Source organism: Falco peregrinus, chromosome 9 (genome assembly GCF_023634155.1).
Source record: "Falco peregrinus isolate bFalPer1 chromosome 9, bFalPer1.pri, whole genome shotgun sequence".
Taxonomy (NCBI): domain Eukaryota; kingdom Metazoa; phylum Chordata; class Aves; order Falconiformes; family Falconidae; genus Falco; species Falco peregrinus.
In genome coordinates this window covers 28,760,835-28,783,288 of record NC_073729.1, presented here as the reverse complement: position 1 = coordinate 28,783,288, position 22,454 = coordinate 28,760,835, and the positions used below count along the sequence as shown (strand labels likewise).

At 47.2% G+C, this 22,454-nt stretch overlaps 1 protein-coding gene across 1 annotated transcript; it reads left to right on the top strand.

The window, feature by feature from the left end:
• The first annotated feature begins 6,297 nt into the window (after positions 1-6,297).
• TFAP2C (transcription factor AP-2 gamma) lies at positions 6,298-15,938 on the top strand. The gene is made up of 7 exons (XM_055814756.1): positions 6,298-6,939; positions 8,336-8,812; positions 9,049-9,100; positions 10,622-10,844; positions 11,517-11,635; positions 13,074-13,215; positions 15,048-15,938. The coding sequence occupies exons 1-7, from the start codon at positions 6,892-6,894 to the stop codon at positions 15,331-15,333; spliced, it is 1,347 nt and encodes a 448-aa protein (XP_055670731.1). The 5' UTR covers positions 6,298-6,891; the 3' UTR covers positions 15,334-15,938.
• The last annotated feature ends 6,516 nt before the right edge of the window (positions 15,939-22,454 follow it).

Here is a 22,454-nt window from a genome sequence, read left to right as displayed (position 1 = left end):
GGTGTCCCTGTGCAAAATTATCTTAACAACAGCAGTGATGGGACATCTTGGAGCATGGGGGGCGTGGGGGTGGGGTGGGGGTGCAGGCAGAGGGGAAAAGATGGCAAAGAAAAAGTTGGAAGCCCAAAAATTAAGATTCCTGAATTGAGATTTGAACTGAAGCACCCTGGGTTGTATTGCTTCCATTTTACTACTCAGTGGCAAAGAGTTTTTTAATACAAGAAAAATTGTCTGGACATCCCAAGTCTGCACCCTTCTGCAATCATACCTGCATGCAATTAGCTGAACACAGATAAAAGGTCTCTAAGTAGTGTGAATTCTTCCACCTTGGAGTATTGGCTTTGTGCCTTTGCAGCAGTAGTGCTGTATGAAGTTTTACAAATAATTTTGCACAGAAAAAAATAGATGTATCAAAAAACCTACAACCCTAGACCCTGCATATATTTGCTACAGTAACCATGCATCATCCTGGATTCTTGTCTTTGCAGATACACCTGCAAAATCAAGTTCTTGAGAATGCAGCTTGGAGCAGGTTTGGAAGAATTTGGAGGTGTTTGCTGGCACCTGATATTTTATAATGCTGCCAGCCCTTCACTGGTGCCATATTAGCGTGATTATAAATGACAGAGTGCATTAAGTGTAGAGTTTTGACAGATGTAATTTTTGCCAGCGGTTCAGTTGTTTTCCCCTCACACAGCTCTGCTTCATCTTACCATGTAATGGAGCTGCAGCTTATCAGCAACAGAGAAACACCACGAAGGAAGAAATGTGGTGCCACCAAACCCTCTGTATTTTCCAGTGCATCACAATTAAGTAAACACCTGTGGCAATCTATTAACAGGGATATGGAAGGGAAGAGAGTGCCCTTGTGCTCTGCTTTGCTGCTAAGTGATGAAAAGGCCAAAGAGTTTGAAAGTTTTGTGTTTGTCTCTAAATTTTTTTGTACCTCTGAACTTTTCCCCCATATAGCTATGTTTCAGGTTTTGTCCAGCCAAGCTGTGATGGAGGACTCAGCTATTTAGAAGGATTAGGAGTTTTCAAGAAACTGGACTGTGGAAGTAAAAAAGCAACTGAATTTGTTTCCTTTGCTTATTTAAATTGCCTACAGGGAGAAGCATCAGCTTCAACTCACATGACCCATTTTCCCGACACTGAGGTCAGTATACTGATCTCATCACCCCTTTAAGATGACTGAAGAGTAAAAGGTAACAAGAAATAAGGCATCTGACTGTTCTGTAAATTCCTGCTGCACGGGTACTGTCTGCATCTTTGCTGAACTCCTTTATATTGTGCTCAAAGCATCTTTGGAAGTGTTTAGGTTATTTGTCCATTAGGGTTTTAAACTTGTGTGTATGTGTGTATGTACATGGAGAAGAGGATATTTTTTAAAAAAACACATTTAACACACTTGATTGATTCCCTGAAGGTGCACAGGCTGCAGGACCCCTCAGTGCTGGGGACAGAAAAGAGCTTTGGTACCTGGTGTGTATCTCCGTCAGTGGAGGAAACTTCCCTGAACCATCACCATTGTGCCTCAGCAGTTGTTTTCTTAAAACACGGTGCATCATTTAAGGTATCACATAGGCTGCATATATCCTGAAAGCAGAGGAAAGGATAAAGAGAGCATCTCATGGCAGATGTTTTTACAGTGCAAGTACATCTCAGTGACAGTGCCTGGCCCTTTTTCTAAAAGGGCAAGAGGAATGGGAGGCTCGTAGTGAAGGACTTGTGTTAGCTACAGCATGAATTGGGCTGAGCAATGTTTTTTCAGCTCATTTCTGTGTCCGTATTTGAAATACTTGCTTTTCTGCTGTGTTAGCCTATGAGATTCTTCCTGTTGTACTGGGGCTTTTTTCATAATTCATAAATGTATGAATCTTGATTTCACATTTAGCATTGTGGTGTTTTGACTATTTTGGGGTTTTGATCTTGGGTTGTTTTTTTTTTTGATGTGGAGACTGCTTCCTGCACTAGCAAACAGTTCAACTACGCACAGCCCAGCAACAACGTGCTTTGGAGCAGCACTCTGGCTAAGAGCGATGAAGTTCATGGCACTGCTGCTCCTAATGGACATAACATGGGAGGAATAAAAAAAATATCTGAGCATCCCTCCAGAATGGAGTGACCACACCACTGCAGGCAAAATGTCAGAGCCCTGAGGAGGTACCTCAGGATCACTGGGCAGAGATGCAAGGGTCCTGGGGACCATGGCTCCCACTTATCCCTTGCTCCTACCTGATAAGAATCCAGTTCTCACCAGCACTGGGATTATTACCCTTGTTTTATGAATGAGACCAAGGTAAACGCAGCTGCAGTCACATGTGTGGTCATCCCCTGCCTCAAGGATAGGGACAGGCTGGGAACTTGGGTCTTCCTCTCCCCTGTCTCATGCTGTGGCTGCAGGCAGGCTCATTTGAGCTCCTTCCAAGGTATCCGTCTCCTGCCACAAACCATCCAGGTCGGCAAAACTTCTTGTGTACAAAAGCCAGAGAAACTCCTCTGCAGGAGCCTGAGGCAGCTGCGCATCGCTGCTGAACCTCTGCCACATGCCATGCAGCATCTAACCCAGGGCCCGAAAGCACCTGGTGTCAAAGTGTCACTTCTGCCCGTGAATTGCTAAACACATCCTCTGCTGCAGGCTCACGGTATGCTATGGCCAGGGGACACTGCTCCTCCAGCTCCGTCGGGAAGGAGCAGGAAGAAAACAGAGATGGAATCGTGTTTATTAAGCAAATTAGTAGGTCGGGGAAAAAAAAAACTAGCCGCGGTGTGGGCACGCTTTTCTCTCGCCTCCTGCAGAGGCCGGGCGATGAGCGCTCCGGCGCATCCCCTCTGCCCTCCCCATCATCTTCGCCTTCTGTGCTGGGGGGCAGGCTGGGGGGGTGGGACGCGGGCTGGGGCCGGCACGCTCACAGCCCCGCCGGTGTGACCTCAAACACCGGCGCGTGCTGGTGCGGGAGCCCAGAGCCTGCGGGAGCCCGACGTTGCCAGCCCCCGGGGCGGCGGGAGCCCTGGGGGGGCGGCAGCCCGGGCCTCGGGGGCGGTGCGGCTGAGCCAGCGCCTGCCGAGGGGCCGCTGCCCTCCCGGGGCGGGCAGAGGCTGCCGCCGGCCGGAGATGCGCCGGTGCGAGCAGCCGCGGGCAAAGATGCGCACCCCCCATCTCCCGGGGCACCGCAAAGGGAGGAGAAGCGGCGGAGCAGCGGCAAGAGCCTCCCTTGATCGTCCTGGCTCTGCCGCGCCCCGGCGGGGTCCGTCCAGAGCGGGGAAGGACCGTGCGAGGCAGCCACCGAGACCGAAGCCCCGCGGCGGCGGGACCGTCTCTCAGCCGCCCTGCCGGCGCGGGGGGCTGCCGGGGCCGGAGGAGGACAGGCCGGGGAGGGGGCGCGGATGCGGTGCGCAGGCGCGCTACTCCGCGCCCAGGTGTCCGCGGCTCCGCCACGGAGGCAGCTGCCGGCGCCGCACGCCGCATGGCTCTGCTGGGGAGGATCGACTGGCAAGTACGTACCGCTGCACTTGTCCCGGCCCCCGGGGCGCCCCCCGAGCAGGACGCCCCCCGCAGCCCTTTCGGGGCGGAGGGCGGCTCTGCACCCACCCCTCTACCCCCGGCTTTGGGCTCCGCTGCGGGGGACACCCCGCTTTCCGCCCCTCCCCGCGCACTCTGCGTGGAAGTTACGCGGAAAGTGTCCTGGGGCCGCGGGGCAGCAGCTCTCTTTGGGAAGCTCTGCAGGAACCGAGGCGACAATCCGGACAGGTTGCTGCAGTCTCATTAATGACACGGATATGTGTGTGTTTAAATATATTTTAGAGGAAAAGGGATGTAACTAATTAGCATCCCCACGCTCTCTTTTAATTGCTGCCAAATAGGAAAACTCCTGAATGTGACAGAGGCTCCGCGGTAGGCTCTGGCTTCCCTCCCAAGAGCGTGTTCGCACCTGGGGGGGCTCAATGGTCCCCCATGGGAAACTGCATCCTCGTAAGAGAGATGTTGGGGGGGAACTAAGCCCCCAGGAAGCAAGAAACCATTTCTCCTTGGAAACAGGGGATGTCCCCAAAGTAAGGGCATAATTTTTTAAATTATTATTATTAATAAGTAAATAAAGGTGCCACCTGTCAGAAGCCACCTTCCTGACTGCTCCTTGGTTCCTGCACGGCTCTGCCCCGTGTCTCAGAGGGAGTGTCCGGGGAGGTACCGTGCCCTTGCGGCAGCCCTGGCTGCCTGCGCCCTCCCAGTGCCCGGGAGTTCCCTGGAAAGGGACACTTTGGCCGCCCGTGGGCGGGCACAGCCGGGCGCTGCCGCAGGGGCGCTTTGCAGGTGGCCCCGGCCCGCGTGTGCACGTCGAGGGCTGCGGAAAGCTGCGGGGGAGCGGCTCAGAAGGGGTTATGCCCCCCCACCCCGAAAAGGCTCCTCGGGCCGCTAAGCCGCCCTGGTGCCGGGCCGTTTATTTGGTCAAAGCATCCCTCGAGAGAAGCAGCGGGGCAGGATCAGCTGCGCGGCGGCGGCCGGGGCGCGGGGCCCGCCGCTCTCGGGCCAGACACACCGCGGGAGGCGACGGGCTGTGCCGTGCCGTGCCGTGCCCAGCTGCCTGCGCCCCGCGGAGCCCAGAGCCCTGTGCCGGTCCGTGGCAGCCGCCGCTGCTGCGGGCAGAGACCGAGGAGCAAGTGGGTGTTGGGAAAAGTTTGTCTCCAACTTCCCTGCCTTTAGCCTCGTCTCTGCGTTCCGGGCTTGTTTTCTAGAAAGCCACATGCATATTCTGGTCGCCTGTTTGGGTGATTTCTTATAAATCCCTCGTCCTCTTCCACGCCTCTATTTATAAATATTATTTATATATATGCAAGAAATAATAATAAACTGAATTAATCTTCTGTAATTTGGCCACCAAAAGAAACAAGACGAAGGTGCTCAGACCTTGACAATTCTAAAGAATGAGAAAATCACGGTCGCCTCTCGGTGTGACATTTCTGAGCAGAAAGTACATCTGGCTTCCAAGGGTATGATAAAAATGATCAGCGTTGCTACAATAGGGTCTCTTTGGAAGGAAGAAGAGCTGATCCTAAACCTGGGAAGCTCGACGGTTCCCGTCCTCGTTTCTTTATAAATCCATCTTGTCCCTTTAAAACAAATGAACTTTAAGCTCCCCCTGTCTTTTATTATTTAGATTCCTAGTCTTAATGACGCCAGGAGCAGCGCAAGCACACTCGCTAATAATCGTCGCGAACTGCATTTCAAAGAAACATCCCTGGAAGAAAAACACCGTCGTTTAAAAAAAAATAAATAGAGACTCCACCAAAAATGATAATGCGGAGTCCCTGATGATGATGGGCTTAATGCAGCTGCTGCAGATCAGCACCTGCGTGCTAGATAAGGCAGATAACACCTCCAACAGTTACTTCCAGCACCCCCGTCCTCGGGTTTTTTTTTGATCATTCATTTAGTCGGATGGATAGGGTTGATTTGTGTGTGTGTGTGTGTTTGGTGGTTGTTTGGTTTCGGTTTTTGTGTTGTTGTTGTTTTTTTTTTTTTAATTAATATTCTTGTTATTTTTCTTCCCTGCTCCTTAGGGAAAAAAGCGAGCGAAGTGTGAACTGGTTTAAATCTCGAGACGTGGGTCTATCTCGGGCCTTTAATAGCAGCTCAGGCGGCGCGTCCCCGGGCACCGAGATAACCGAGATCTCGGCAGCCAGCACTGTCCAGGGTCATCTTTTGTCCCTGCCACAATAAACAAACACTTGCTCCTCTCATGTAAATGAGCAGTGATCCGGATGCACCTTAAAACACTGGGAGAAGTCGTTGCTTTTGAAAACGATGTTCATTTTGTCTGACACACATAACTGCATAGATCAAATGGCTGCAGAAAGGTAGCAATTTGGCAGGCAAGTATTTTCTAAGCTTAGATGAAAGTGTGCTCCCGGCGTCCGAAAATGCCTGTCTCACCTCCCACCTGCTGCCCCAGCCCCAAGTTTGCGCGTAAAAGATTAGACAGGCGGGATTTTCGTTAAAAAAAAAAAAAAAATAATCATGCGAGGAACCAGTGGCACAATTCACACAGCCCCGGATCGGGGACGCTGAATCAGTGCTGCTTTACCTACCAGGGATTCAACACAACTGCAATAATCTTGTCGGATAATTAAGTAAATTATACCTTAAACATTGGTAGCTTACAAGTTGTAATCAGTAATTCAAACTTGACAATTATGCAAATCGAGCTCAGGCTGGCGCTCGGACTTTCTCGCTTTTGTAACGAGGACTTTTCCCGAGTTTATTTCGCCCAGAAGCCGCCGGACCCACCGCGTGTGGGGGCACCGCCGCTGTGCCTCCCTACGCGGGTCTCAGCAAAGTCCCTCCGCGCATGGGGGGGACACCCGACACTGGTCCCCCCCACCCCCCCATCCAACACGTGGGGGGGAGGGGGGTTGGGGCAGCCTCGTTGCAGCGTGGGTCCGGGGAGAGGATGCCCACGCATGACCCCTTCCTCGCGGGCCAGGCCTGCCCCCCCCCGCGCTCCCTGAGCGCTCTGGGGCGCTGGGGTGGGGGGGCTGCCCCGCTCCGTGCTGCTTCCCCACCCCTCCGCGGGCGCGGAGCACAGCGCGGAAGGAGTGGCTTGAGGCTGCGCGCTCCCTCCTGAGTGGCTGGCGGCCGCGGCTCCCAAGCCATCCCTGGGGAGGAGTTATGATAATCCTATTGCCATTAAGGGCGTCTGGGCAGGGAAAAAAACCCAAGTGACCATAAGCGCGGAGGTTTAGTCCGTCATCTGTCTTCATGCCTGCCAACTGAGCTCCGTCCGGGGGGCAGCTCCTCTTCCCCAGCGCCGACGTGGATTTACCGCCCGTGGGGGGGGAGCTGAGCTCTCGTCTATTTTCGGCACCACACACCTGGTTTGGACGCTGGACGCCATGTTGTGGAAACTAGCAGATAATGTCAAGTATGAAGAGGACTGCGAGGTGAGAAGCGCGGGGAGGGGTCGGGAGTGGGGAAGGGGGGGGGGGGGGGGGGGGAGGGGGTCCGGCATGGGGCAGAGCGGAGCTCCGCTGCCCCCCGAGCCACGCTGCCCTCCCTCCGCTCGCTTCCAGCCGGCGCCCCGCTCTCGCCTCCCTGCCGGGCGGGATTTATCCCTTCCCGAAGACCTCCGGTTTGACTTTTTTTTTTCTTTTTTCCTCTTTTTTTTTTTTTTCTTTTTTTTTTTTGGAGGTGCGAATTTTAATCCCCTACCTCCCCCAGTCTTTTGAACTCTAAAGTTTAGCGGGGTGAAAGTCGCGGCTGGCAGAAGGAGCTCGCACCCCGCGCCCGCCGCCCGCCCGCTGGAGCAGCGCCGCACGGCAGCGGGCAGGAGCAGCGGCAACCGGGGCCGGCGGCAGGAGCGGGCAGCCCCCAGCCCGCCGGCGGGGCGCGGTGCCGAGTGCCCCAGCTTGTCGGACCGGTCCGGGCTGCGGGGCCCCGCTCCGGGTGGGAGAGTGCCGGGAGGTGCGGAGGAGCCGGCCGGCGGGGAGGGAGCTGCTGCCGCGGGGATGAGCCGGGCACTCCTCGGGCGCCCGCCCCGAGCGGCCGTTCCCCTCCGCGGGAGCGTCTCTCACGCCCCGTGAGGTGCTCACGGGTTTTGATCCCTCCGAAAGCGTCTGTGTGTCCCCCGGGTCGCGGTCCGCCTGCTTGGCTCCTACAGATAAGCTGCAGTCCCCGCTTCACGCTCCATTGGGACCCCATTCACCTCTTACTAACTAGCCCTGTTATTTTAATGACCGTGAAGCCAGAAGCTGCTAAACTCCTGGATCAGCTCAATGTAGACGTTTTAAGCTTTGACTGCTGAGGTCTGAAATGGGGGAAGCAGCAGAGATGGGGCGACCGGAGGGAAACACGCCGCCCTTCCCTGCCGCGCCGGCAGCCGTCGGGCCAGAGCTGCCGCCCCGGCTGGCCCCGGGGCCTCGGGACTGTGGGGGGGCCGGGGCCGCCCGGCCTGCGCTGCCCAGCGCCCCCCCTCTCCAAGGGCAGAGGGTCTGCAGCCCCCGGCCTCGGAGTCCCCCGCCCAGCCGGGCAGCGCGGCGGGATTCGGGCTGCGTCGCTGGTTTGACTTTTCCTTGACTCGCACAAGCGTGAGGATTAGCGTGTTGCAGTGGCGGTGGGTGAGGAGGGCAGCGAGAACGGGTTTGTAATCTCTTCCCTGGGAGGGGGGCAGGTTTCGTAGCCAAGTGCCTTCCAAGAGAAGGCTCCAGGGCGGCTCTCTGCTCCCCGCTTACCCGGGGCCAGCAAGTGCCGCCGCCCGGAGCGTCCCCCTGAGCCTGGGCTGCCCGACAGCCCCCCGCTGACTGCCGCCCCCCTTCTCCCCCACCCTTCTGTGCTTTCCAGGACCGGCACGATGGGAGCAGCAACGGGAACCCGCGGCTCCCGCACCTCTCGGCGGTCAGCCAGCACCTGTACAGCCCGGCTCCGCCGCTCTCCCACTCGGGCGCCTCAGACTTCCAGCCCCCCTACTTCCCCCCCCCGTACCAGCCGCTGCCTTACTCCCAGTCCAGCGACCCCTACTCCCACCTCGGGGACCCCTTCTCCATCAACCCTCTCCACCAGCCGCCGCCGCCGCCCCCCAGCCAGCAGCAGAGCGCCTGGCCCAACCGGCAGAGCCAGGACCCGGCCGGCCTCGCCCCCCACGGCCGCCCCGGCCTCGTCCCCCACCTCTCGGCGCTGGAGAGCGGCTCCGCCGGCGGCCGCAGGGAAACGTACCGACGCTCCGAGCTCCTCCTGCCCCACGGGCACGGGCTGGACGCCTCCGCGCTGGCCGATAACCTGGGCCTGCACGACATGGCCCACCAGATGGAGGAGGTGCAGGTAAGGCCCCCCCCGGAGCCCCCCGAGCACCCCGGGGGACGGGCGGCATCCGGGCACTGCCCCCTCCCGCGCATCCCTGCTTGACGTGCCCCATCCCCGTCCTTGGAGCGAAACCCCCCTTTTCTGCCCTTAAAATGGGGGAGCGCGGGGAGGAGTGTGTGGGGGTCCCCCAGAAGTCCCCGGCTCGTTCCCTCAGCCTTTCAAGGTGCAAAACTTTCTCCCGTTTCTCTTTCCAGAACGTGGAAGATCAGCACTTACTAATGCATGACCAGACAGTCATTAGAAAAGGTCAGTAAGGTGGCACTGCAGTTTACTTTCCCTTGTCAATAGTTAAAAGTTTAATGACGCACCGGTGAATTGATGCCTTATTATCTTTTAAGAGACGGAGCCTTTCGGATCGGGCGGGCGCAGGAGTTTTTGTTACACCCTCGGTCACTGGGGTTTTCTACCGCCACCCGAGGGAAGGTGGTGGCGGCGGGGACTGCCCCGTCCCCTGAGCCGCGGACAGGCGTGTGGCGGCTGCCGGCCTCCCCCGGGGACACCGGCGGGGACGAGCCCGCTCCTCTGGATGGCTTTAACCGAAAGCAGGACCTTGGATCGACTGTAATGATGCCCTGGAATGCGTGTGTGTGAAGTGACACGGGGCTTTTTTTTTTTGGTGTGGCTTGTGGTGTTTTTGTGTGTGTGTGTTTTTTGGTTTGGTTTTTTGGGGGCTTTTCTGTTGCTAGCATTCAAAGACAGTTTGGAGTTTTGTATCTTTTTGTGGTCGTTTTTTCCCTTTCTTTTTTCTTCAACTTTTTTGCAAGACTTGAGAAGGGAGTGAGTTCACTGGCATAAGCCTGTTCGGCTTTATCTTAATCGAAATGGTTTTGTAGCTGAGGTTTTAAGGAGAAAGGCGTATTGACTCAATTTAGTCATTTAGGGTTTTCGCCCCCCCCCCCCCCCCCCCGCTTTTGTTTAAAAAACAAATTTGTGCTTAAAAAAAATTCTGTGGAAGTTTCTTCGGAAGACTTCAAACAAATACCTAACTGAGGAAAAGCAGAAGTGTTTGTCAGAGCGCTGATTGCTGCGTTTAGCTCATGGGAGAATAATTTCGCTGTCAGATGCACCACTGAAAAATCTCTCCCCCTCCGGGGAGCGGGGCCGACCTCGGCTCTTTAACCCTTTCCGATCGGTGCTGAGCCGGCAGCACGCCGCTGGGGTTAACTGGGTGGATTCGCAAGGGGATGGAAAATCTGGATCTCTGGCTTGCTCCTTGCAAAGCCTTTGTTATCCCTATTCACCTCAAGGCTGAAGCCATTAACGAGCAAGGTTTTACTTTCAGTTCTCTTGTGGGCTCCATCCTCTGTCGTTCTGTCTGTTATGAGTTTGGGATTAAATTCCAAAGGCGGATTCGTAAATCCGCGTGTGCGAGGTGGAAGATGAACCCAGCACGAACTGGGAGGCTTCTCCCTGCCCCGGCTCAGAAAGAGTTTTTGGCAGTAGCTGTAGGATGCTAATTTGGAGCCTGTAGTTGTGTCGGGCTTTTTATAAGCGTGGATTTGCTAACTTGCAGCATGCTGCTTCAGGGATGTTTTTTCTGTGCGTTTTTTAAAAAGTATTAGTTGTGTTCGGCAGCTCCTTGAAATTTAGTGTGGCAAAATATAGCTGTTCAGATGGATGGTGGGGACGGGGGTCAGTGGTGTGAGCATTTAATGCAAAACGAAATCCTGTCTCCTGGTCTTTTTTTGTAGAAAGGAAATTCACTTGCCACTTCCTATTTATTTTTCCCTTTTATAAAAATACCTGCTTTCCCTCCTCCTCCCGCAGGTCCTATTTCCTTAACGAAAAACAGTGCTCTGAGTCTCCCCTGCCAAAAGGATGGATTAATTGGAGTGGTCATAAACCCCAACGAAGTGTTTTGTTCGGTTCCGGGAAGGCTTTCCCTTCTGAGCTCCACATCGAAATACAAAGTGACAGTAGCAGAGGTGCAGAGACGGCTCTCGCCCCCTGAGTGTCTCAATGCCTCTTTGCTCGGAGGAGTACTCCGAAGGTAGGCTGCTGCTCCCCTTACAGCCACCCCCATCGTGTCTATTGTTTGTGATTTTTCTTGTGCTTTTGTGTGTGTGTGTGTGTGTGAGCAGCCAGATTAGCATAACGAGGAGCTAAGAAAGCCTTTTAGCAAATTTCTGATTTTTAAGAAGCCCAACAACACTGAATCCTAATAGGCTTTGGAAACAAAACTTTGCACTTCTGCTACTTTTCGAGAAGTGCTATTAACAGCTCTGGCAGCAGTTCCCATTCTCCGTTGAAAGTTTTATCTCAAAAATGGCTTATGGAGCTTTCTTATTCCTGTGATAAACTATTTCCCCACGGAATAATTTTTGAATTAAATCTGTTCTTGATTAATCATTACAAGGGCACTTTATATGTCCTTTTTTGCATGCACTTTAATTCAGCTTCTGATTATTATACAGCTGTTGGTTTCGATGGTGCAGTTTGAAACGTTCTGTTTTTGACCTCTGCTGTGCTTCATCCTGGCTGGTTTGTAGTAGAGCATTTAAAAAGTAGGTCACTTGAAAAGAGCCTGTTTTTTATCTCCCCCCCCCCCCCCAACCCCAACTAGAACCCTATTGAATGTCAGCGACTGGAATTTCTCATCTTTAAAAAGAAGTGTTCCCTGAAGATAAATAAGGCCATTTTTTTTTTCTTTCTTTAATTACAGAGCCAAATCTAAAAATGGTGGCAGATCATTAAGGGAAAAACTGGATAAAATTGGCTTGAATCTTCCTGCTGGTAGAAGGAAAGCTGCAAATGTGACACTATTGACATCTTTGGTGGAAGGTCAGTCTTGTATGTGTCTTAAAAAGAAACTTTTCCCCCCTTCTATACAGCTTTTACCCTCTAGGCAAAGCATGGAAATACTAGAAAGTCCATCAACATAATAGTTTTTTGTTTATTTTAAAGTGAGCATGATGAGGACATTGCAGCAACTAATAGCTGTGTGGCCTCTGAGGTGCTCCTCTCCCCCATATTCTCCCTCCAAATCTGGTTGCTAAGTCCCTGGCCTCAGAGTCCTACCCGCACAAACCCAGCTAATACTCCTTTTCCTCACGGCTGCATCGCATGGATGCTGGCAGAGGTGCAGTAGTTCCTACATGCCAAGATGCTCAAAATGCATGTTTGTCCAGTCTGTGTTTCTTGAGGGTGGTGGTGGTGTGTAGGTTGCTTTGGGTTTTGTAAGTGTGTGTGCAGGACAGGCAGGGAAGGCAAAAGGGGTGAAACTCATCACATTAGTGGGTTTGGTCCCTTATTAGGAAACTTTAAAATCTGGGGCAGCTGACTCCAGTGCCTGGCCCTACCTCAGTGGTATCCTCAGAAGCTTTTCTAATAAACAAGCATATAAAGTGAGATTTATAGCTTTTGACTTCCTGATAGGAAACTGGAGCCCCTTTAATCTGTAACATGTTACGTGGACCCTCTATCAGTTGAGCTGACTTGAAGGGTGTGTGTATATATATCTGTATGTGTGTGGTTATGTTTTGTGTTTCTGTTTAAAGCAGCTCCTGGTAGTAGTACAGTTTAATAGGCATAGAAGTAGCAATTGAAAAGTGAAAAATGATCTAACGATACCTTACTGCTATTTCAATTCTATATCAGCTCAAATAATACAGCAACTTCCATTTAAAACCTTCCTTTGGAATATGGGTTTAAGAGAGCTTACGTGTGTGCACATGCATGCATGCATGTATGTTACAGGTAACACACTGATCATGCCAATCCATGTTTTTAAAGCCTGATCAAATTGCCTTTATGAAAAAAAGTGTACCTTGCAATTTTATTTTCTATATGAAAATGCTTATTAGAAAGCAATTTGAAAATATACTAAACTGATAAACACTTTATTGTGTAAGTGGAATTTAGTTGCCAGCTTTTTTTTAAATCTTCAGTGGACAGTTTATCTAGACTGAAGTCTGTGCTGCACAGTTCATCTAGATAGAGACAGGAGTTTTTCTTCCTAGTTTAAAGCCAAGATAATACTTTTTATTTGTAGCAGTCACTAGGTAGGTCTTTTTTTTTTTTCTTGATGCAAACTTGCAAAGAAACCCTGATTTATCAATTAGAACATGGTAATGAGTGGTATAGTGGTAACATAGCAGTGTCCCTTTCTGAAACAGCAATACACTTCAAAAATTCAGAACTCTTTCCTTCGTTTCCCTGATCTCCTTACAACAAATTGGTATTACTACATTTAATAAGCATTCCCTTTTACCCGCGCCAGGTGAAGCTGTGCATCTTGCTCGTGACTTTGGCTATGTATGTGAGACAGAGTTTCCTTCCAAAGCAGTGGCCGAATATTTAACTAGACCACATATGGGCCGCAATGAAATGGCAAACAGGAAGAACATGCTTCTTGCTGCAAAGTAAGTTTTGGGTTTGGATTTTTTTTTTTCCTTCTTTTTTCTGACCATGAGTATCTGGCTGGGGACAGTTTGGTACATTTTCATGTATAACTTTAATCAGAGAGACGAAGCAATTCTTTTTATTTGGTTTTGGTTCAAATTCCAAATATGACAGCAGTTATTTTAGTCTGAACCAATAATAATAATATCAACAACCCTGTATGATAGCTCTAAAGCAGTTTAGACTTGTTCTGTTTTTTATACCGTAGTAAAAAACTCAGAAAAAAGTCCTATACTGGGACAGCTATATCTCTAAGAAAAAGATGTCTCTAGGTCTGATGGGGCTGAAGACCCGGAGAGCAGGTGTGGCCTGGGAATGTGAATGTGAACCAGTGCCAGGACTCTGAGCAGGAGATAATTCATCTACCCCTGTGTACATGCAGAGGGGCCATCTCCAAAAAGAGCTGCTGGTGGGCATGTTGAGTGCAAGGGAAGCTCAGCCACTATGTCCTTGTAACTGCTTTTGGCAATAGCAGCACACAGGTTTCCCCCGTGGAACACTAGGAGTCAAGAATTGTGGGTAGTTCGTTTTCACTATTATGGGTGAAGATTTTAATATTTCAGTGAAAGCCAACCTTTGGCAGATGTGAAAAGTCCCTGTACTTGACTCAATTCCTATTACAAACCTTGATAAGAAAGGAAGGGTAAAGAAGAGAAGCTTTGTTAATGGGTGTTCTGCAGACCTGTACTTGTACCTGTAAATGAACAACGTACCGAACAGGCCTTTGGTAGGATATACCTGTGTTGAGTCACACTTAACTGGTGGCTGGAGTGCTTGCTGTCCCCTTTGCCCTGCCCTGCCCTTCCCAGGCTGAGATTTAACAAAGCCTCACGATCTGTTCTGGTCTGAGGTGTTTTCTGGTTTGGGATCGAGGTAATTCCTTGCTTTTGAAAGCACCCTCAGTCTGCAGAAGATCTGACAAAATCCTGTTTAAACTGCTGAGAAGGGTTGCCCTGACTTTGGGCTCAGATCAGTTATGCAAAACTTACTCCTTACTTACTTGTTAATCCAGCCTTTCTGAGAGAGACCTCCTTTTACAAGTATATATCTTCTAGAAATATAGTGTCTCTCTTTCCTTTAACTGGAACCTTACGCTTTTTACTGAGCACTGCTCTGCCCCTCTTCAGTGTTTTCACTATTGGTATTGTTAGGGGCACTAAGAACAATAATCTTTTTGGAAGATGTGTGTGATCGAGAAATTCTGATAAATTGATTCTGTTAAGATATCCTCAGCTCCCGTGAAATCCCATCAATGGGACAGATTTACAAGCAGCAAACAACATATGTTTGAGCATTATTAACCACTCATGTTTTGCTAGGCATATGTGTTAGTTTGCAGGATCAGGGCCTGAATCTCTCTTAAAGAGGGCATATACATATAATATGCACAACTAAACTGAATCGTCTATTCAGCTGCTTTAGTCTTTCTAAATCACTTAACTGCAGCTGTGGAAGTTCTCATAGAAACTAGCTCAAAATTCCCACTCTCCCCTTAAAATGCAGAGCAAATGATGCAGAGCCAGCCAGACACCAGAGGTGGAGAGGTCATTTTGCAGAATGTGTATGAGTTTTTGTGACATAGATATTAACAGAAAGTTAATCGGAAACTGGTGCTAATAAATAGGCTTTAATTTTAGATGCTGCTGCTGGAGTAATAGATTTCTGAAAACTCTAATTCCCACATAACTGCTAAATATTTGATACGGACTTTTAATGTTATTTTTATTTATTTATTTGCTTTTGCATAAATTCCCACCATGGTGTAAAGTGTGATCCACTTTGTGTCTTGCAGACAGATTTGTAAGGAATTCACAGACCTCCTCACTCAGGACAGAACTCCTCTTGGAAACACGAGACCTAGTCCCATCTTGGACCCTGGCATCCAGGGCTGTTTGACTCATTTTAGCCTGATCACACATGGCTTTGGGAGTGCTGCCATCTGTGCTGCCATGACATCCGTCCAGAACTACCTAAATGAAGCATTAAAAATAGCAGACAAGACATACATGAACGCTGGCGACCAGAGCCCTGCAGAAACCAACAAAACCATTGATAAAATGGATAAGCACAGGAAGTAAAAGGAGAGAAACCAGACTTTAAACTCTTCCTCCTAAACACAGACTGGGATCTTCTTGCTGGGGGGAACATAGAAATTTGTTTTTTTTTTGTTTGGGGTGGGTTTTTTTTGTTTGTTTGTTACTGTTTTGGGGTTTGGTTTTTTTTTTTTCCTTTAAAGAAAGGAGGGGGAAAAAGGATTAAAAAAATCATCTTATTCGGGATCTTCACTCCTCCTGGATCCATGAGACAAGTCTCTCTAAAAGCTGCAGTATCCCTTATCTGTGGAAGCAAATACCAGAAGATAAGTACTTGTACAAGTGTACTGAAATACTTTGTTGTGAAAGTGGTGCTACAAAGGGGTTTTGATGGAAATACACAGAGATACAGATTTCTTTTCCATATCTAAGTATCTAGTGGTGACCAGCTTAATGTATAGTTTTTAAGATACAGATTTTAGATGGAAGCCTATTTGTTTTCTGGTACAGTTTCAGGGTTTTATTCTCTCTAAATGCAACAGTAACAATAAAGCAGTATTAAACAATGATTTATAGATTTATATACATTAAAATTTTTTTATAAACACCTCAAAATAGTAAGATTATTGTGTGGGTTGTTTTTTGTGTTCTCCCCGCCCCCCCCCCCCCCCCCCCTCAGATTACCATAAGAGAGTACTAGAACCTTATCTGATGGTATTTGACATGCTTATTTTTATGGAAATGTTCAGGCTTTCACAAACTGCAGTAATGTTGGCTACAGTAAATATTACCTTGAATTTTTTTTTTTTAAACAAGGGATAGTTCAAAATGGAATTGCTTTTAGAAAATTCACTTTTCTGTGTCTAAGGATATTGCAGCTTTGTTCACATATTTATATTGTCTTTTTTTTTAAATTGGGGGGAAACTTGAAAGAATAGGCACATAATTTTTTTTTTTTTTTTTTGGCCTATTAAGGCCAAAAAATATTTCCAGGGAGGCTTTATGTGTATTAAGGGAAGCAGTCTGTTGAATGTAAATATTTATTTATGTGTAATTTAATCGGACTTGTAAATAATGGTGAACTTTTTAATACTTTTTTTTTTATAAATGGGTTTCAAATTTTAATTTTGGTAAGTATGTCAAAGGTAATGGGTAATCTAAACATATCTTTAGGTTTATGCACAGGTATGTTATACAGGGTATTTAAGACTTGGTTTGTTTTTGTTTTGTTTTAAATATCTCAATTCTTGCCACTGAAGATTAGATTTAATCTGAGGTGTATGTTCACAAAGCAATAATTTTGTGCATCATTCACCTGATAACTGACTAGACATGCAAAATGAGTGTGTGAGTTAGTGTGTATGTGAATAATGGAGGTTCTGAACTATCTTTACATATTTGTAAATGTTCCCAATATAATGCTGATGTATATGATAACCATATAATAAAAGTATTCTGGATAGAAGCATGGAATATTTTATTAACTGAAAATAGTTTTGTTTTCTTTCTATACTTCGGGAATGTGGGGCGAGTAGCACTAGAGGACACTATGTATTGAGTCATAATTGCAGCACTTTGTTCGGATTAACAGAACAGAAATATGAAGCTGTTTGCCAGTAAAACTAATGGTTTCAATTAAACACGTTACGTATCTCCAAGAATCTTTTTTTTTTTTTTTCTTCCTAAGATGTCATTATCATAGGCAGCTTAAACACAAAGCGCCAGTCTTCCTCAAAATAAAAATCAATCCCCCCAGCTTTGCCTTCTAGTGAATCTGACCTTATCAGAATAATCTGTCTCTAATGACAAATATTTGCAAAATCCTTGTGTGTGAAATTTGATAGGTCTCACATCTGGCTTCAGCCCAGTTTTACTTATTTGAGGAAGTTTACAGCATTTTCCAGGAAGTCCCCAATGTATTCTGTGTGGTAGGGGTGAGGCAGGATCTCAGGCTTTCAGTAGCATTCAGTGTCTTGGGTGCCACAAACAGCCAAACAAACCTTCCTGAAGAGAAACTCCACCCCACCCCACCCTTTCCCAATGCTTAATGATAAAAGGAATAATATGCACCTGGGTTTTAGTCTGTCCTTGGCTTTTCAACACCTGATCAGTCAGCCATGTGGCCGGAGCAAACGTGAGCAGTGACACCGGCCAATAACCTCAAGTAAGAATTTGGTTCACATCGTGGCAATCTGTTTCTTTCACAGATGTGCAGAAGAGGCAATATGTATGATTTTGGAATACTTTGTTTTTAGTTTATTTTTATGTTCTTATTTTTCCTTTAAAGGATAAAGGCAAACTACTGAAGGTTGCAGGGAGAAGAAAGGGAAGCTCAAAGAAATGGATGTATCAGTGGTGAGCTGGGAGAAAGCTGGTTTTTGTGTTGCAATCTAGTTCCCCTCTCTCCTAAAGAGGTGTGAAATTCCACCCTTTGCATTTGTTAGAGCATTTGAGAAATAAGCATTTTGGACCATCTGTAGACACAGTGCAGCCAGCACACGTGATGACTAACAGAACTTCTAAAATAGAAAAACAATATACCATTCTGATAATATTTTTACTGATTTTTTATATATACAAACATAAACTTGCTAGGTGCGGTCACAACTTGTTTAGAGAATGCAGTCCTAGGGTTCTGGGGATATTTTTTTTTCCTGTTTCTGCTGCTGGACTGCTTATACAGCATATATAGTAAGATATTTTAGCTACCAGACAATGGAATCTTGCTTTTTATTAATGCACAAAACCAGGCTCTGAAATAATTGCCCCTTGGGATAGGAAATAAGGATGTTTCCATTTATTCCTGCATGCATTCAAGCAAAGCCAGTCAATTGTTTAATGTACTGACTCGGGTTCTATTTATATGTTTGGAACATGAGAAATGTTGAGTTTCCATTACCTTAATGCTTTTTCTCTACTGTGTATTTTAGATGTTGCATTATTCTAAGGCTCAACTACCTTATAAGTTGTGTCAGTAATACGCAACAAGAACAATGTCTTCTGCTCCATTCACTGAAGAGAACGGTTAAACTCTGACCTGAACTTGTCTGTCATCCAAAATTATTAATCTTAAGGTAGATGTCAATAGGCTAGTAACTTCTTGGGAAATCTAAAAAGCACAAAGTTATCTGAACACGCAGGAAAGTATTTAATTGTTTTTTCTGATCCTCAATGTTTCATGCTTTTTGCTGCTTTTACATACTATATTTCCAGGCTGGCTAGAAGAAAATAAAAGTTCTAATGTAAAACTCTTCCGAAGTTTCATTTGTCATGTCCTTTGAAAATGGATGTTCAAATGACTCTGTCCAATCTTGTCCCTTGTCATTCTCCCAGAAAAATAATGGGTTTGGTCTTTTTATAATGGGAAATTACTTAAAACTATTAGGATCTGAAAGTAAAAACTCTGAAGCTGAAATGGACAGGTTTAAGTATTGCCCTTCTGCAAAAATGTTTTTTGACACATACCCACAAAATAGTTGAATTCATGTCACTCAATATAAAAATAGCTTGTGGAAAAAGGAAAAATCTCAACCATCTTTCACTTGGCCATCAGCAGCAGCTGGGCATTGGAGGATGCTGGGATCTTTCCCAGCAGTGTTAGAGCCACGGCAGGCATCAACACTGCTGCTTTCACCTGCAGCAGCTGAGAGCATGACCTTTGCAACGCTACTACCTGACAGGCAACCTGATTGTTACAGATTGTTAATTGCAAACCTGATGATTATTCAAGACCCTTGCTCAGGAAATAATCTGACTTCATTCATGGCTGTGTTGTTTTCAGTTTAAAGATTTTTTTTTTTCTAGTGTTCACAGCTTCAGAGTGAAAAGCTAGTAATTTATAAGAAAATAAGGAAAAAGAATTAGCTTCTGTCTTAATTTAGTAACTGGTTACAGTTAACTTCATTTTTTAACTTAGTTTTTACTTTTCACTTGTTTCACTGTTATTTACAAATGGTTTGTCCCACCTTGTCACTTTTGGCTGCAGCCTTACTACTGTCTATCCCTCTGCTCCCTCAGACTTTTGCAATACGCATAAACCCAGTGTTGGATCTTGAAATGGGTCTAACTTATGGTGACAGCCTGCTGTGCTTATTTGCTGTAGCCCTTTCTTCTCTGTTTTGCCCCACGTGATGTTTATGTACATCTTTGTAGCTATTTTGTCCTATTGGTGTGCAGCCATGGTCCTGGCAGTGGGCTTGGGCTGCCTTCTGGGACACGTTCTGCAATAAGAGCTTGATTATTTTCTAAATTTTAAATTTTTTTAATGAAAAAAATAGAGTGCTGTTAAGGTTTTGTCCCAGAACCGTTACTCCACTAAAAGAACATTATAAGGCTGGGGACAAAGATGCTTCCCTCTCACTAAAATAAATCTCCAAACTATAATGTTTCTGTTTATTGATATTTGCAGGTTTTTGTACAGGAAACCTGAGGCCAGTTTTGCTGAGTGCTCTGGGGTCCTGTTGGGGTTGTGACCCGAGGCTTGGTGGTGAGCCACAGGAAATGCAGATGGAACCATGCAAATGAGAATTTGTTCCTAAACCCTGGCCACAGCCAGAGATACCATGTCTTTGCAAAATCTGTGTGTTGTCCAAACCAGTTGTGGTCTGTTGTAACATTTCTATGGTGCCTGGCTATTGCTGCTGCCTGTTGCCTAATGACACATTATCCATGTAGCTGCATGGATGACCATCTCTGTCAAAATTACATGGGGTCTATGCTGGGACCATATTTTTAACAAATTGTTAAATTCTGTTCTGTATCATTTGTGGCCTTCTCCCTCTTTCATTTTCACTTTCATAGGGTGATATAAAATAAGCTTTCTCCCAGTTTCAGATGCCATTTCACACTCATTGGGTGCTCTTGCATGTCTTACAAGTATGTTCCAGCTGGATTCCGTGTGTCCTTGTTGTGTAAGGGCTGGCCACAAATATTCCATTTTTCCTCTCTTTTGGCTAAACAGCCCTTTTTAACCGGTTCTTGTGAAGGCCTTGCTCACAGGCTACTACTATTCCGTGACATGTTCCCTGAATGTGATCTACAGTTTTACTCACAATTTAAAATTAAACCCACATAAACATACAGACACTCTCTGCCACAAAACTTAAAACACTTGTTTGTGAATATAGAAGTTCAGAGATCTACAATAAACAAAATAACAGAAATCCTGTTTTAGGTGAGTTTTAGAGCTTATATTTCCAGGTCATTCAGCATAAAACTGAGGGGAAAGTATCAGTTTAAACTAGGAGGATCTGAAAGGTAGTGTTCTTCAGCTGATCACTGCAATAAAAAATGATTTCTAGTTAATTGAAAGAGTTCTTCACTAACAACAGAAAATGGATTCAAATGATTCCAGCTCATTTGTTATAGACAGGGATGCTAAAGCAGAGATAAGGGAAAATGTTTGATTGCAACCCTCTGGCAGGTGGAAATCACTTCTGTCAGGTCCTCCTCCTGTCCTTCCTCCTTTACATCACATCAATTCCACAGAGAAAGAAAAAACCAAAAACACAAAACCCAACCAAAACCAGAGCCCAAACCACATGAACAGTGCAGGTTTTAAGTTGTATTTAGTGAAACATTATTTTGTCTCTGTAAGGTAGTAAGATGCTCTTTATGTTGTGTCAGGCTGTTGTACCCTCTGCTTGTTGCTGGAAGACCACAGACCTGAAAAAGCCACAAGGAGCGAAGGAAAAGACCTGCAGCCATGAGCCCTGCTGCCAGGGCTGCAGGTGTAGGGTCATCCTCCACCATGCCTGCTGGAGGACAGGGGCAGATGCAAAGCACAGCCTGTGCCTTGGTGTAGCCTGGCACTGGATGATGCTTGAGCTGAGCTGGGTGCTGGACTGTGAGCTGGAGCAGCTAGGATAGAGGCACATGTGTTTTTGGCTGTACAAGAGAAACAGTAATTAACCTCCAGCAGAAGGGTAGGGCAGGTACCTGGGATTGGTAATTTTCTCCAGCTCTTGCAGCAAAATTTACCTGAGCTCATTTGTCAAGCTTTGACTCCTTAAATCTATAACTCTAATTAATTAAGAATCTCCAATTACCCCAAACTGATGCTCTATATTTAAGGTTAAGGTGTGGTGAAATCCAGAGAAAACATGAGAAGCTGGAGAATGTTCAGAGCTGGAGATGCCAGGAAACTGGGTTTTCAGAGATCAAGGTGCACAAATGTGCAAAGGAAGCCAGATGGCTCAATGTGTCAGTGAGACCTGGGGCAGGTCCTAAATTGCCAGAAACCACTGTCCAGTATTTGGACATCTGTCCTTGTGTCCTTAAGAAAGAAATGACCACCAAACCTCTCAGCAGGTGGTTCTTACCTCAGAGACCCAAAGCCAAGTAACCTTTGGCATTTAAGCCCAAGTCTGGGTCTTTTCTATACCAGAAGCATATTGGATGAGGCTCTGGTTCTTTACAACCTTGAACAAGAAACCCCAGTGTGGATAGTACTGAAAACATCAGTGCAGATGGGTTCTGGCCCTGCAATCATAAGAGGGAAAAGGCCTTTTACAGTTGAGGTCTTATTATATTAAGTTAAAAATGTATAGCTTTTAACTAGGCTGTAACCAGTTAATGTGATGCAGACAAAGAGGTAACGTGGACAGAGGCATTACTTAGGGCTACCATTTTTGCCTTACTACAGAGGTTCCTGTTTTCCAGACCTCACACACAAGTTCCTAAAAGCCCAGACTAAAGCACGTTTGGGAATTAGGCTATGAGGTCGCCTGATTAAGTGAGGGGAATCAGCTGGGGTTTGGGCTGAGTGACTTCAGCTGTGCAGCAGATATCAGAAACACTTCTCTTCCAGCACTGCTGGGCTGCAGCTTCTTCCTTAGAACTTGCCAGCACCATCGCTTCAGCAAAGGTAAGGCTTCTTTGTCTGCTGAGTGTCTGGTAACAGTGCGTACAGTGGCTGTAGGCAGGGAACATCTGCATGTGTATGAGGTCGTTGTGAAGACGTTAAAAGGAGGAGAAAAAGTATGCATGCTTCTATGTAAACAGTAGGGTCTCCCCTTCAGAGCCTCAAGTACTGTTTTCTAGCTCCAATAGTAGGAAATCTTTGTATTGTCTGGCAAATAAACGTCTTGTACTTAGTGGCTTTGTCTGGTGGAAGATAAAAGTTGATAAGATCCTGGTAATGCTGTTGTGAGGTACTCGTGTTAACT